This window comes from Pseudorca crassidens, chromosome 19, assembly GCF_039906515.1.
Source record: "Pseudorca crassidens isolate mPseCra1 chromosome 19, mPseCra1.hap1, whole genome shotgun sequence".
NCBI classification, from domain to species: Eukaryota; Metazoa; Chordata; class Mammalia; order Artiodactyla; family Delphinidae; genus Pseudorca; species Pseudorca crassidens.
The window spans coordinates 10,208,081-10,221,668 of NC_090314.1; the positions used below are offsets into that span (position 1 = coordinate 10,208,081).

At 38.9% G+C, this 13,588-nt stretch overlaps 1 protein-coding gene across 3 annotated transcripts in view; it reads left to right on the forward strand.

The window, feature by feature from the left end:
• The window catches only part of STX8 (syntaxin 8), a 251,695-nt gene that overhangs the window by 131,811 nt on the left and 106,296 nt on the right, over nucleotides 1-13,588 (forward strand). For all 3 annotated transcript variants that reach the window (XR_010937415.1, XM_067715433.1, XM_067715432.1), the window contains exon 7: nucleotides 13,118-13,219. Coding sequence is in view for 2 of the 3 variants with exons in the window: in XM_067715433.1 (XP_067571534.1) it covers nucleotides 13,118-13,219 (102 nt within the window). In the remaining variant the exon portion in view is untranslated. The remainder of the gene's footprint in view (nucleotides 1-13,117; nucleotides 13,220-13,588) is intronic.

A 13,588-nucleotide genomic window follows, 5' to 3' on the forward strand; every position in this document is an offset into this window, starting at 1 on the left:
ATCTTCGTCTTTATTCCTGTCCTGCCCCTAGGTTCTTCAGAAGCATATTTTCTATTTTTTAGATTCCATATATATGTGTTAGCATATGGCATTTGTTTTTCTCTTTCTGACTTACTTCACTCTGTATGACAGTCTCTAGTCCATCCGCCTCACTACAAATAACTCAATTTTGTTTCTTTTTATAGCTGAGTAATATTCCATTGTATATATGTGTCACATCTTCTTTATCCATTCATCTGTTGATGGACACTTAGGTTGCTTCCATGTCCTGGCTATTGTAAATAGCGCTGCAGTGAGCACTGTGGTACATGACTCTTTTTGAATTATGGTTTTCTCAGGGTATATGCCCAGTAGTGGGATTGCTGGGTCACATGGTAGTTCTATTTTTAGTTTTTTAAGGAACCTCCATACTGTTCTCCATAGTGGCTGTATCAATTTACATTCCCACCAACAGTACAAGAGGGTTCCCTTTTCATCATACTCTCTCCAGCATTTACTGTTTGTAGATTTTTTTATGATGGCCATTCTAACCGGTGTGAGGTGGTATCTCATTGTAGTTTTGATTTACATTTCTCTAAGGATTAGTGATGTTGAGCATCCTTTCATGTGTTTGTTGGCAGTCTGTATATCTTCTTTGGAGAAATGTCTATTTAGGTCTTCTGTCCATTTTGGATTGGGTTGTTTGTTTTTTTGATATTGAGCTGCTTGTATATTTTGCAGATTAACCCTTTGTCAATTGCTTCGTTTGCAAATATTTTCTCCCATTCTGAGGGTTGTCTTTTTGTCTCGTTGATGGTTTCCCTTGCTGTGCAAAAGCTTTTAAGTGTCATTAGGTCCCATTTGTTTATTTTTGTTTTTATTTCCATTTCTCTAGGAGGTGGGTCAAAAAGGATCTTGCTGTGATTTATGTCATAGAGTGTTCTGCCTGTGTTTTCCTCTAAGAGTTTTATAGTGTCTGGCCTTACATTTAGGTCTTGAATCCATTTTGAGCTTATTTTTGTGTATGGTGTTAGGGAGTGTTCTAATTTCATTCTTTTACATGTAGCTGTCCAGTTTTCCCAGCACCACTTATTGAAGAGGCTGTCTTTTCTCCAGTGTATATTCTTGCCTCCTTTATCAAAGATAAGGTGACCATATGTGCGTGGGTTTATCTCTGGGCTTTCTATCCTGTTCCATTGATCTATATTTCTGTTTTTGTGCCAGTACCATGCTGTCTTGATTACTGTAGCTTTGTAGTATAGTCTGAAGTCAGGGAGCCTGATTCCTCCAGCTCCATTTTTCTTTCTCAATATTGCTTTGGCTATTCAGGGTCTTCTGTGTTTCCATACAAATTGTGAAATGTTTTGTTCTAGTTCTGTGAAAAATGCCATTGGTAGTTTGATAGGAATTGCATTGAATCTGTAGATGGCTTTGGGTAGTAGAGTCATTTTCACAATGTTGATTCTTCCAATCCAAGAACATGGTATATCTCTCTATCTGTTTGTATCATCTTTAATTTTTTTTCATCAGTGTCATAGTATTCTGCATACAGGTCTTTTGTCTCCTTAGGTAGGTTTATTCCTAGGTATTTTATTCTTTTTGTTGCAGTGGTTAGTGGGCATGTTTCCTTAATTTCTCGTTCAGATTTTTCATCATCACTGTATAGGAATGCCAGAGATTTCTGTGCATTCATTTTGTATCCTGCTACTTTACCAAATTCAGTGATTAGCTCTTGTAGTTTTCTGGTAGCATCTTTAGGATTCTCTATGTATAGTATCATGTGACAGCTTTACTTCTTCTTTTCCGATTTGGATTCCTTTTCTTTTTTGTCTCTGATTGCTGTGGCTAAAACTTCCAAAACTTTGTTGAATAATAGTGGTGAGAGTGACAATCTTGTCTTGTTCCTGGTCTTAAGTGGAAATGGTTTCAGTTCTTCACCACTGAGAACGATGTTGGCTGTGGGTTTGTCATACATGGCCTTTATTATGTTGAGGTAGGTTCCCTCTGTGCCTGCTTTCTGGAGGGTTTTTATCATAAATTGGCGTTGAATTTTGTCGATAGTTTTTCTGCATCTATTGAGATGATCATATGGTTTTTCTCCTTCAATTTGTTAATATGATTTATCACATTGATTTGCGTATATTGAAGAATCCTTGCATTCCTGGGATAAACCCCACTTGATCGTGGTGTATCATCCTTTTAATGTGCTGCTGGATTCTGTTTGCTAGTATTTTGTTGAGGATTTTTGCATCTGTGTTCCTCAGTGATATTGGCCGGTAGTTTTCTTTCTTTGTGACATCTTTGTGTGGTTTTGGTATCAGGGTGATGGTGGCCTCATAGAATAAGTTCGGGAGTGTTCCTCCCTCTGCTCTATTTTGGAAGAGCTTGAGAAGGATAGGTGTTAGCTCTTCTCTGAATGTTTGGTAGAGTTCACCTGTGAAGCCATCTGGTCCTGGGCTTTTGTTTGTTGGAAGATTTTTAATCACAGTCTCAATTTCAGTGCTTGTGATTGGTCTGTTTATACTTTCTATTTCTTCCTGGTTCAGTCTCGGAAGGTTGTGCTTTTCTAAGAATTTGTCCATTTCTTCCAGGTTGTCCATTTTATTGGCATAGAGTTGCTTGTAGTAATCTCTCATGATCCTTTGGATTTCTGCAGTGTCAGTTGTTACTTCTCCTTTTTCATTTCTAATTTTACTGATTTGAGTCTTCTCCCTTTTTTTCCTGATGAGTCTGGCTAATGGTTTATCAATTTTGTTTATCTTCTCAAAGAACCAGCTTTTAGTTTTATTGATCTTTGCCATGGTTTCCTTCATTTCTTTTTCATTTATTTCTGATCTGATCTCTATGATTTCTTTCCTTCGCTAACTTTGGATTCTTTTTGTTCTTCTTTCTCTAATTGCTTTAGGTGCAAGGTTAGGTTGTTTATTCGAGATGTTTCCTGTTTCTTAAGGTAGGATTGTATTGCTATAAACTTCCCTGTTAGAACTGCTTTTGCTGCATCCCATAGGTTTTGGGTTGTCATGTTTTCATTGTCATTTGTTTCTAGGTATCTTTTTATTTCCTCTTTGATTTCTTCAGTGATCTCTTGGTTATTTAGTAGTGTATTGTTTAGCTTCCATTTGTTTGTATTCTTTACAGATTTTTTCCTGTAATTGATATCTAGTCTCATAGCATTGTAGTCAGAAAAGATACTTGATACTTTTTTCTTTTCCCCTACCCAGGTACATGGGGAGTTTCTTGCCTTTTGGGAAGTCTGAGGTCTTCTGCCACTGTTCAGTAGGTGTTCTATAGGAGTTGTTCCACATGTAGATGTATTTCTGATGTACTTGTGGGGAGGAAGGTAATCTCCACGTCTTATTCCTCTGCCATCTTGAAGGTCTCCTCCTTAACATTTTTTTTAAGTAGATGTTTTTCTTGAAGGGCTAGGAAAACTGGTGAGGCAATATTTTTATGCCTATTGTAGAGCTGTTTAATGAGTAACTTAAGGTAAGAAATGTTATGCTTTTAGCATTCTATATTCAAATTAGGAACGATGGGGCCTTCTCTGAGCTCTGTGGGACTCTTTTTTTTTTAATGACTTAAAATTTTGTCTCTCTCTACTGTTGATAATCCAGAAAATCCTTTTGACTTTTAAATATTGTCGGGATGACCACTGTATTGTGTGTTGCCGTGCAATTCTAGCCCACGTTTGTATTTGTAATTGTCTTAGCAATCCTTGGCTGATGAGAGAAGAAGGTATACTTAATATGTAATGATATATTTGCTTGCAAGAGAAGGCCAAAGGCTGTCACTGTGCAATGTCTAAAAGATGTCTCCACAATTGGAAGAAAGAATAGCAGGACCACCCTAAAGGACCCATACTTCAGTCTGTATCATATTCATGTTTCAAGCAACAATTTACTACTCAGAAAACAGGCTGTCTCTATCAGCATGAAATTATTGTTATTAAACAGAATTTTAGTTTTTATTTTTAATATGAATATATATTTTTAGAACTATGGAATAAAGAAATATAAACATAAATAATATATACCACCATTGATGTTTATATTTAATTAAGTAATTTAAATAGAATAACATATTAATACTGTGGGGTATAGAAGAATTGTTTTTCACTTTATAATGAACTAGATACAACTCAAGATTAAAAAACAGTGATTTAGCACCTGGCAAGTTTTCAGTAAATATTAGTAGTTAGTGTTCTGGTTTTACATTGTAGGAGTTTTCAGTAACACACTAGGGTCCTCTTACCATCTTCCTTTCCCCACACTTCGGCTGCATTCAGTCCTGCAGCTCAGGCAAATTGCCCCCTTCTTCCCCCACCCAAAGCAGCTCTCAGCACAGTCCACGGCAGTGGCCCAATTACCAGTCCATAGACATAGTATATGCCACCCTCTTTTCTGCAGCGCTGCCCTCTAGGACAGCATTCTCTTCTGCTTTTTCACCCTCCTCCTTTGTTTCTAGTTTTTGTTCCTCTTGTTCTTTAAACACTAGCGTTCTCTGATGTTCTTCCTTTACCCATACCTCTCTTTGTTCATTATATCTTTTTTCATTTGAATTTTTGAATTAACATACAGAAAAATCGACTGTGTGTGTGTTTGTGTAGTGCTGTGAATTTTAACACATGTATAGATGTGTGTAACCACTACCACAGACAGGACACAGAACAGTTCCATCACCCCTTGTGCTGTTCATTTGCCGTCGTTCCCTCCCCCATCCCTAACCCTTGGTGATCACCAACTGGCTTGTTCTCCATCAGTATAGTTTTGTCTTTTGGAGACTATCATATAAATGGAATCACACATATGAACTTCTGTAGTATTCCATTTTAATTTTTCTATTGCGCTTTTTGCTGTATATATTTGTACAGATTGTATTTGTGGTTACTAGGGATGACAATATATATACTTAACATTCTACAGTCTGCTTAGAATCAATATTTTATCATGTCTAGTGGGGTATAGTAACCATACCACCATAAAGGTCCCTTTACCCTTCCTTCCCGTCAGTATGGTGTATGATACTTATGTTCATTGAAAACCAGATGTTGTAAGTTTTGCTTTCAACTGTCAGATAATTAAAGAACTTAATTGGAGAAGGATCTATTATATTTACCCAAATGTTTTTCATTCTGTTGCTCTTCATTTCTGATGTACCAGATTTTCTGCTGGTGTGATTGCCTTTCTGTCTGAAAAAGTGCCTTCAGTTTTTTTGTGTGGGGTCTGTAAATTCTCTTAGCACTTCATCTGAGAATACCTTTCTTTCACCTTGATTCCCAAAGGATATTTTTGCTGGATATAAACTTCTGTGTTGACAGTTTTCTTTCAGCATTTTAAAAATGTTGTTATATATTCTTCTGGCCTCCATGATTTCTGGTGAGAAATCCACAGTCTTTCAAATCTTTGTTTTCCTAGAAGTAATATGTCGTTTTGGGGGGTGGTTTTCAAGATTTTTTCCTTTGTTTTTAGTGTTCAACGGTTTGGGTTTGATGTGTCCAGACATGGACTTCTCTGTGTTTATCTTTTTGGGGGTTTTCCGAGCTTCTTGAATGTATAGGTTTATGTTTTTTGTCAAACTTAAGAATTTCAGCCGTATTTCTTCAAATATTTTTGTGCCCCACACTCTTTTCCTCTCCTTCTGGGCCTCTGATGACATGAATGCTTGACCTTTGGCCATTGTCCCGTAGGTCCCTTAGGCTATGGTCATCCCCCTGCCTTTTCTCCTCATTGTTCAGATTTGATTGTTTCTGTTGACTTGTCTTCCAGTTCACTGCCTCTTTCCTCTGTCATCTCCATTCCGGTATTGAGCCCATCCAGTGAGTTTTTCTGATTTTGATTCTTGTAGTTTTCAGTTTTGCAATTCACATTTGGTTCTTCTCTGTATTTTCTGCTTTTTTAAAAAAAATTTTTCCTGAAACTTTTGTTTCAAGAGTGTTCACTTTTACTTGTTGGGGCATTTATATTATAGCTGCTTTAAAGTCCTTGTGAGATAATTCCAAAAGCTGTGTCATTTCAGCCCTGGCATCTGCCGATTGTCTTTTCTGATGCATCTTGAGGTTTTCTGGTGCTTCATATACTGAGTAATTTTGGATTTGATCTTGATTATTATGAGACTCGGGTTCTGGTTTAAGAGGAAAATGTATTATTTACTTGGCCACTGTTTCTCCTTCTGTTTTCCTGGGTGTTTATCCCTGTCTCTTATTCTTTTCCTTCCATATTTTGTCCTCTGTAACCTCCTTCTGTGACTTCTGGGAGACTATTCCAGTTTGTTTTCTAACTGAATCTTTTATTTAGATTACAATCTGTTTAACTGCCTTCACTGCGGTTTTTAATTTGACAAGTGTGTTTTTACCTGGAGCACTGTTTCTAGTAACTTAGGTCAGTCCCTCATCGTGGCTCTCTGTTCTGTTGTATTGATTTAGTGTCCTCTTGAATCTTGTTTTAAAAACAGAAACCAGTTTCTCAGGTTTTGTCCTTTTCTGGAAGGAATTGTGTTTTCTAGGGCAAAAGGGGTGAGGGAGGGGGAGCAGATGCTCCCTCTTTATTTACACCTGTTGGCTCTTTGCTCATCTTCACACACACATGTCAGTGTCTGTCTGTTAGAAGTTGGGAAGGGTTCTAACTCAGCATAGGCCTCTGTTACACACGTTTCAGCCTGGAGGAAGGAAGACTGAAAGGCCGTGGGATTGCTGGTGGGGAGGAAGAAGGAAAGGAGCCTGTGCTTTCTGCCCAGCCTGGCCCACCTGTTCCTGCTTAAAATGGGAGCAGGTATGGCCAAGGGGCTTTCTCCTAGGCCTCAGAAGCTTGAGTGCTCCCAGAGGCTCTGCTTGGGTGTGCGGGGACTCCCTGCCTGCTGCCCTGCCATAGGGTGCCTTGGCCAACGTGTTACTTTTCCTTTGCTGAGTCACAGATTGGTCTATCCTTCTGTTCCTGGTTTCCTAGTGTACAGAAAAGTGTATTATTAGAGGTTATCACCCACCCCATGTTTAGTTTCCATTGTAGGGAATAAAGGGAGTTAAAGTAATGCCCTCAAGAAAAGCTCTTTATTCACCGTTTGGTTTTTTTAATGCTTGTCTTCAAATGTCATTAGCAATTAAGTGAAAGGCATAACAACATAATGACTTTGCAAGTGCCAGGATCCATTTTGAGTGCAGAAGGCACCAAATTTATCTGAAAATACGCAGCACACTCTCTGCCCTTATACAGATTTTACTGAGACTGTAACTGAGCCTAGAAGAAAATTAAATATATTTGGATCCAGCTGTGTTGGCACTGTATAATATTTCTCACCGCTTTTTGATGAGAAAATACTTTCTATTGTCCACATGTGATAGAAACATAAGTTCCTCTCGAAACCAAGTGCAAATACTTACTGGGAAGTAAAATACCAGTTGCTCTTTGGAGACTGTACTTGGAGGGATCCGAAAGAGTCAGCTGGTTCTTTCTTAACCTGTATTCTGAAACCTGTGTTTAATTTGCTCGTAACTGACTGTGGTTGGGGAAATTCCCCCCTTAGAAGCTACTAGGCTGCAAGGTGGGAATTCTCCCAGGCTCCCTGCCCTTGGAAATCGCTTTCTGAGGTCATATTGACGAGTGAATTTGATCAAACCAACCAACAGCAGTGGCAGTGCAAACCTTTCTGACTTGGCGGTATGTTTCAAAGTCCATGTGGCAGTCAGAATCACGCTTAATTAAGAAAACGATAGAAAAGAAGGAAGATGATAATGGAGGAAAGAATTCATTGACTCATTATGTGGAAATATAGAAGCATTCTACATATCCCATAATGGGCTATTTCTAATGAATGTTTATTTTAATGGAATGAATATTTTGTAACCATTAGAAATTATAACTGTGAAGACTGTGTAACAACATGAAAGCGTACAAATGATATGTTAACAGGGGGCAAAAGGCTCATATATTGCAATTATATAAAAATACAGGGCTTTCCTGGTGGCGCAGTGGTTGAGAGTCTGCCTGCCGATGCAGGGGACACGGGTTCGTACCCCGGTCCGGGAAGATCCCACGTGCCGCGGAGCAGCTGGGCCCGTGAGCCATGGCCGCTGCGCCTGCGCGTCCGGAGCCTGTGCTCCGCAACGGGAGAGGCCACAACAGTGAGAGGCCCGTGTACCGCTAAAAAAAAAAAAATAAATTAAAAAAATACATATGTTTATGTCAAATCTTAGAAGGGAATCCATAGGAGTGGTTACTGGGGTGTGTGGATAATCTTATACTTTTCCCCCTCTCATTTATAAACTGCTATTAAATGATTTTTATCACCTAAAAATAGAGGGTTTTTTGTTTGTTTTTTAAAGCAAACAAACTAGTAATCAGATGAGGTTTACCAACCAATATGAAAAACTCTGTGTTTGGTCTGAAATGAAAACATTAACCCCTTCAGTGTTGACTACTGATTTTTGCTTAGCTAATCTTCTACCAATTTTGTATTTACCTCTGTTATGAATATTTACAAATTTAATGAGAACTCTATCCAGAAACCCAGTTAACATATAACAGCTGACATATTGTATTTAGTATCTGACAAGGAGTATTTTGCACTTGACTTTCTTATAGTGCTAGAAGCTTATTAAGTCTAAATTTTATATTACATGTTGAGACATTAAAACATACCATGCAATCTCAACTGCAATCATTTGCATGAGAACAATGGACCAAGCAACTCTAGGAAGCATAGCTGTTACTATGGAATATCCTGATAGGACATGAGGAATGGAACTTAAAAATACTGACTTTTATATGTGCTACTCTGTCTAAACTCAGTGTGTTCTGTGCTGACTGGACAGAACCTGAAACGATGGATCCAAGTCCTCGCGTCACATTTTAGGATGAATACAGTGTCCAGTGCATCAAGATGTCACGAGATCTAGAAATCGCTTCCTCTGAACAATCTGTTAATGTTCAGAGCTAAGTGTCTGTAGCTGAGAAGACAAGACTAAGGAGTTATACGAGGAGAATTGTCTTCTGGAAGGAAGAACACTGGAATTGTGTTGTTCTAGAAATAGAAGGTGAAAGTTAAAAGCAGGCAGATTTTCAGCTCGAAATATAGAAACTTATAATTACAGGCACCCTCCAGCTCAGCCATGAAATTGATTTTCTCATGAGCTTCCGTGTTACTGGCACGGGGTTGGGTGGGGAGCTGGGTGGGAGGGGGATTGTTAAGGGGGAGGAGCTACAAGATGATCCCCTGACTTCTTGCAGCTGGAAAATTTTGTTACTCTAAGTCATTTGCTTTGTCTTCGCAGCAGGTCTCCCTGCCTGCCCGCCTTCCTCCCTCCCTCCCTCCCTTTTTTCTTCCTTTCTGGAAAATCCTACAAGTATCATGATATTGTAAACTTCAATTTTTTTTCTAATTTATATATATATATATATTTTTTCAAACAACTTTTAATTGAAGTATAGTTGATTTACAATGTTGTGTTAGTTTCAAGTGTATAGCAAAGTGATTCAGTTTTATATATTTTTTTTCAGATTCTTTTCCATTGTAGGTTATTACAAGGTATTCAGTATAGTTCCCTGTGCCATACAGCAGGTCCTTGTTGTTTCTGCTTTACATTTTTAATTGAGGTATAATTTACATACAACAGAGTATACAGACCTTAGTGTTCAGTTCATGCATTTTGACAACTGCATACGTTTGTGAGAATATTTAGAACATTTCCATCATCCCAGAAAATTCCCTCTTCTCCCTTTCCAGTCAGTCCCCTCCATCCCCACCCCAGAGGCAACTGCTTTCTGATTTCTATCTAGTAGATTAGGTTTGTCCTCGTACTTTATATAAATGGAATTATTAAGTATATATTACTTTCTTATTTTCGCCAACAAAATGCTTTTGAGATTTATTTTTTATTTAGCCAACAAAGTAACAGTTGTTACAGTTATAAGAAGCTCTTTGTTTTTTTTTACTGAACAGTACAGATACCACAGTTTGCTTATCCATTCCCCTATTGATGGATATTAGGTGGTTCCTAGTTTTGGGTTCTCATGAGTATCGCTGTTGGGTATATTTTTGTACAGGTCTTTTTTTTTTTTTTTTTCTTTTTGCGGTACGTGGGCCTCTCACTGTTGTGGCCTCTCCCATTGCGGAGCACAGGCTCTGGACGCGCAGGCTCAGCGGCCATGGCTCATGGGCCCAGCCGCTCCGTGGCATGTGGGATCTTCCCGGACCGGGGCACAAACCCGTGTCCCCTGCATCGGCAGGCGGACTCTCAACCACTGTGCCACCAGGGAAGGCCTGTACAGGTCTTTTTGAGAAACATGTTTCTATTCCTGTTTGGTAAATTCCTAAGGGTGAAATTTCTGGGTCATAGAGTAGATATATGCTTAGCTGGAGTAGAACAGACAAATATTTCTTCAGTTAACTTTGTGCCAAATCATCCCCAACAATTAGTATTGTCAATTTTTTAAAATATAAATTTATTTATTTATATTTGGCTGCGTTGGGTCTTTGTTGCTATGCACAGGCTTTTTCTAGTTGCGGCGAGCGGGGGCTACTGATTGCGGTGCACAGTGGTTAAGAATCCGCCTGCCAATGCATCCGGGAAGATCCCACATGCTGCAGAGCAACTAAGCCTGTGCGCCACAACTGCTGAAGCCTACGTGCCCTAGAGCCTGCGCGCTACCACTACTGAGCCCGTTTGCTGCAACTACTGAGACCCGTGCACCTAGAGCCCGTGATCTGCAACAAGAGAAGCCATCACAATGAGAAGCCCATGCACTGCAACGAAGAGTTAGCCCCCGCTTGCTGCAACTAGAGAAAGCCTGTGCATAGCAGTGAAGACCCAACACAGCGGGAAAAAAAAAAAAGATTTCCATCTTGGGCAAGCAAAAATGAATGGTGGTGCCGTTAACTGAGGCAGTGAAGATAGGGGAGTCCAGTTTGAGGGAAGATGAAGAGTTTAGTTTTAGAGACCTTGAGAGTCAGATATTTGTAGGAATTTCAAGGTAGAGATAAGTAGTAAGCAGTTGGCTATATGAGTCAAGGAGTTTTGGAGAGCTATGTAGAGCAGAAAATTTTTTTTTAATTTAAAAATATTTAAATTAAAATTTTAATATTAAAAATATTTAAATTTAAATATTTTAAATTTAAATATTAAAATTTTAAGTTTAAAACTAAAATAGAATAGAAATATACAGAATTCTGGGGATCACCAACATTTAAGCGGAAGAGGAGACTAGACAGAGCTTACAGATAAGTGAAAGGGAAACTGGGAGAGTATGTCATTGAATACAAGGAAATAGTTATGAATGGATCGTTAAATAATAGTGAAATATTTTCTAGGCAGGTGTTGTACAGATAATATTGGGCAAATTTGACTTAGTTCCACTTTTCTAAGAAGCAGCAAATTATTCAATGCTTTGAAATTATTCAATGCTTTTATCTTTTACACTCCATTCATTCACGGCCTTTATCTTTTAGTGTTTATCTTGCTGTATATTAGGCACTCTCCTACGGATAGGAGATACAGAGATGAATAAAAGTTAGTGTCTGTCATACTCTTTCTGTAAAAGACATGCAAACAGATAATTCAGTACAAACAAAAAGGGTCTCTAAGTAAAAAGATTGTAGGAAGTGCTGAAGGAGCTGGAAGAAAGACCTCCCAGCTCTTCTGTGCCTTTCACATGCTACTCTTTTTACATGAGTCGCACTATTCCTGCTTCTTCACCCACATACATGGCCGTCAAAACTGAGCTCAAACAACTTTCTGAAAGCTTTCTTTGACTTCCTTGTGGGTTTTTATTTCATTCTTTAAGAAAAATGGTAACGTATTGGACAACATATCTCTAAAGCAATCACTAAAAAGGGAGAGAGGGAAGGAGGGAGGAAAAAGAACCAAAATTGAAAAAAAATAGTATATAGAGCTCATTATAAGAAGTTCAAATAAAACAGATAATACAAGGAAGATCACCCAGGATCACACCACCTAGAAATAGTCATTATTAACATTAGGTTAACACTGTCTGGATATATCCTTACAGGTTCATATGTATAAAAGGAGGGATAGAAATAATTTTACATAATTAGGGTCATATTATATATGCTATTTTAATATTAAGTGCTTAATTTCACTTTTAAAAGATAAACTTCAGGGGCTTCCCTGGTGGCGCAGTGGTTGAGAGTCCGCCTGCCGATGCAGGGGACACGGGTTTGTGCCCCGGTCCGGGAGGATCCCACATGCCGCGGAGCGGCTGGGCCCGTGAGCCATGGCCGCTGAGCCTGCGCGTCCGGAGCCTGTGCTCCGCAACGGGAGAGGCCACAACAGTGAGAGGCCCGGGTACCGGAAAAACAAACAAACCAACAAAAACTTCACATGAAGAGTTCTCTCCAAGAGGTAGTAATTACTAAAAGATCCATTTAAGGTTAACAAAATAATAACATAAAACATTGAAGCTTTAGTGATTTTTACAAGCTGTAAGTCTCTATATGTTTTACTTTCCAACAGCTTGATGTGACTCTGCTGAGAGTGATGAAGAAATTAACATCTTAGCTGCTGCCTTACCTTTCTTGCCACCGCCCCCCAACTGCTTCCTGATTTTCACCTATAATTCCATTGTCACTGTTTATTATGTTTGTCTACTTTTCTGTAACCTAATCCATATTTGTTCTCAGCTCAGTATTTACATGGATTTAGATCTCGCTGTCATCTCTAATGTCATGGCCTCTGGCTTCTCCAGCCCAGAGTTCTGTATTTTTATTCACCTCTTGGTTGCCTAGATTTCATCATCAAGTAGTTTTCTTAAGAAGGATCCCAGTGGTCCTTGAAGTCCTCTATACCGTCTGTCTGCCGTCTTTATACTCCAATGACAACTTGGCTGGGCATAAATTTGTTGGGTCATGCTTTCTTTCCCCTGAACTTTTGACATTTCTCCTCTGTCTCCTGGAATTGTGTTGAACTCAAAGTAGTTTTTTTCTTTACTACTCCTTCCCTCCCGACCCCACCCCCAACCTTTAATGAATCAGAATTGCAGTTTTCAGAGAATATACATGAGTTCTTTAAAACCTTCTCACTCACTGCAGTTGAGAGAACTATTACTAGGAAGGACCACCACAGCTATGAGACTCTGATGTGAGCCAAGGTATTTTTGGAGTATTAACCATGCATCTTTGTTTTCCTTTATAGAGATAATTGATGACCTTGCCAACCTGGTGGAGAATACCGATGAGAAACTTCGCACCGAAACCAGGCGTGTGAATCTGGTGGACAGGAAGTCCACGTCTTGTGGTAAGAGATTGCTGTAGTTATAGCTCTGCCTCTTTAATCATTTGCGGATGAGCTTCCCACGTTGGTCTCATTTCACCGCAGGGATTTGGTTGCTCTTCTAGTACAGGCAGTTTCATGTGATGAAGCATTGAAATTGCTAGAAGATCCCTAAATCTTGTTAAAGTGAAATGAATTGTTATGAGGGCAGGGGAAGTATAATGCGTTGTTAATTTTGTTTTAATTTAAAGTAAGAAACCTTCCTGTATGCTTACCGAGAATAATAGTTTGGGAAGTTCTATGACATCCTGCAGACTGGTGGTGGCAGATCTCATGGGTTTTAAAGGCGATCTTGCTTGTTTTGTGCCTGTTTTAGTCACAGGCTTCATTGTT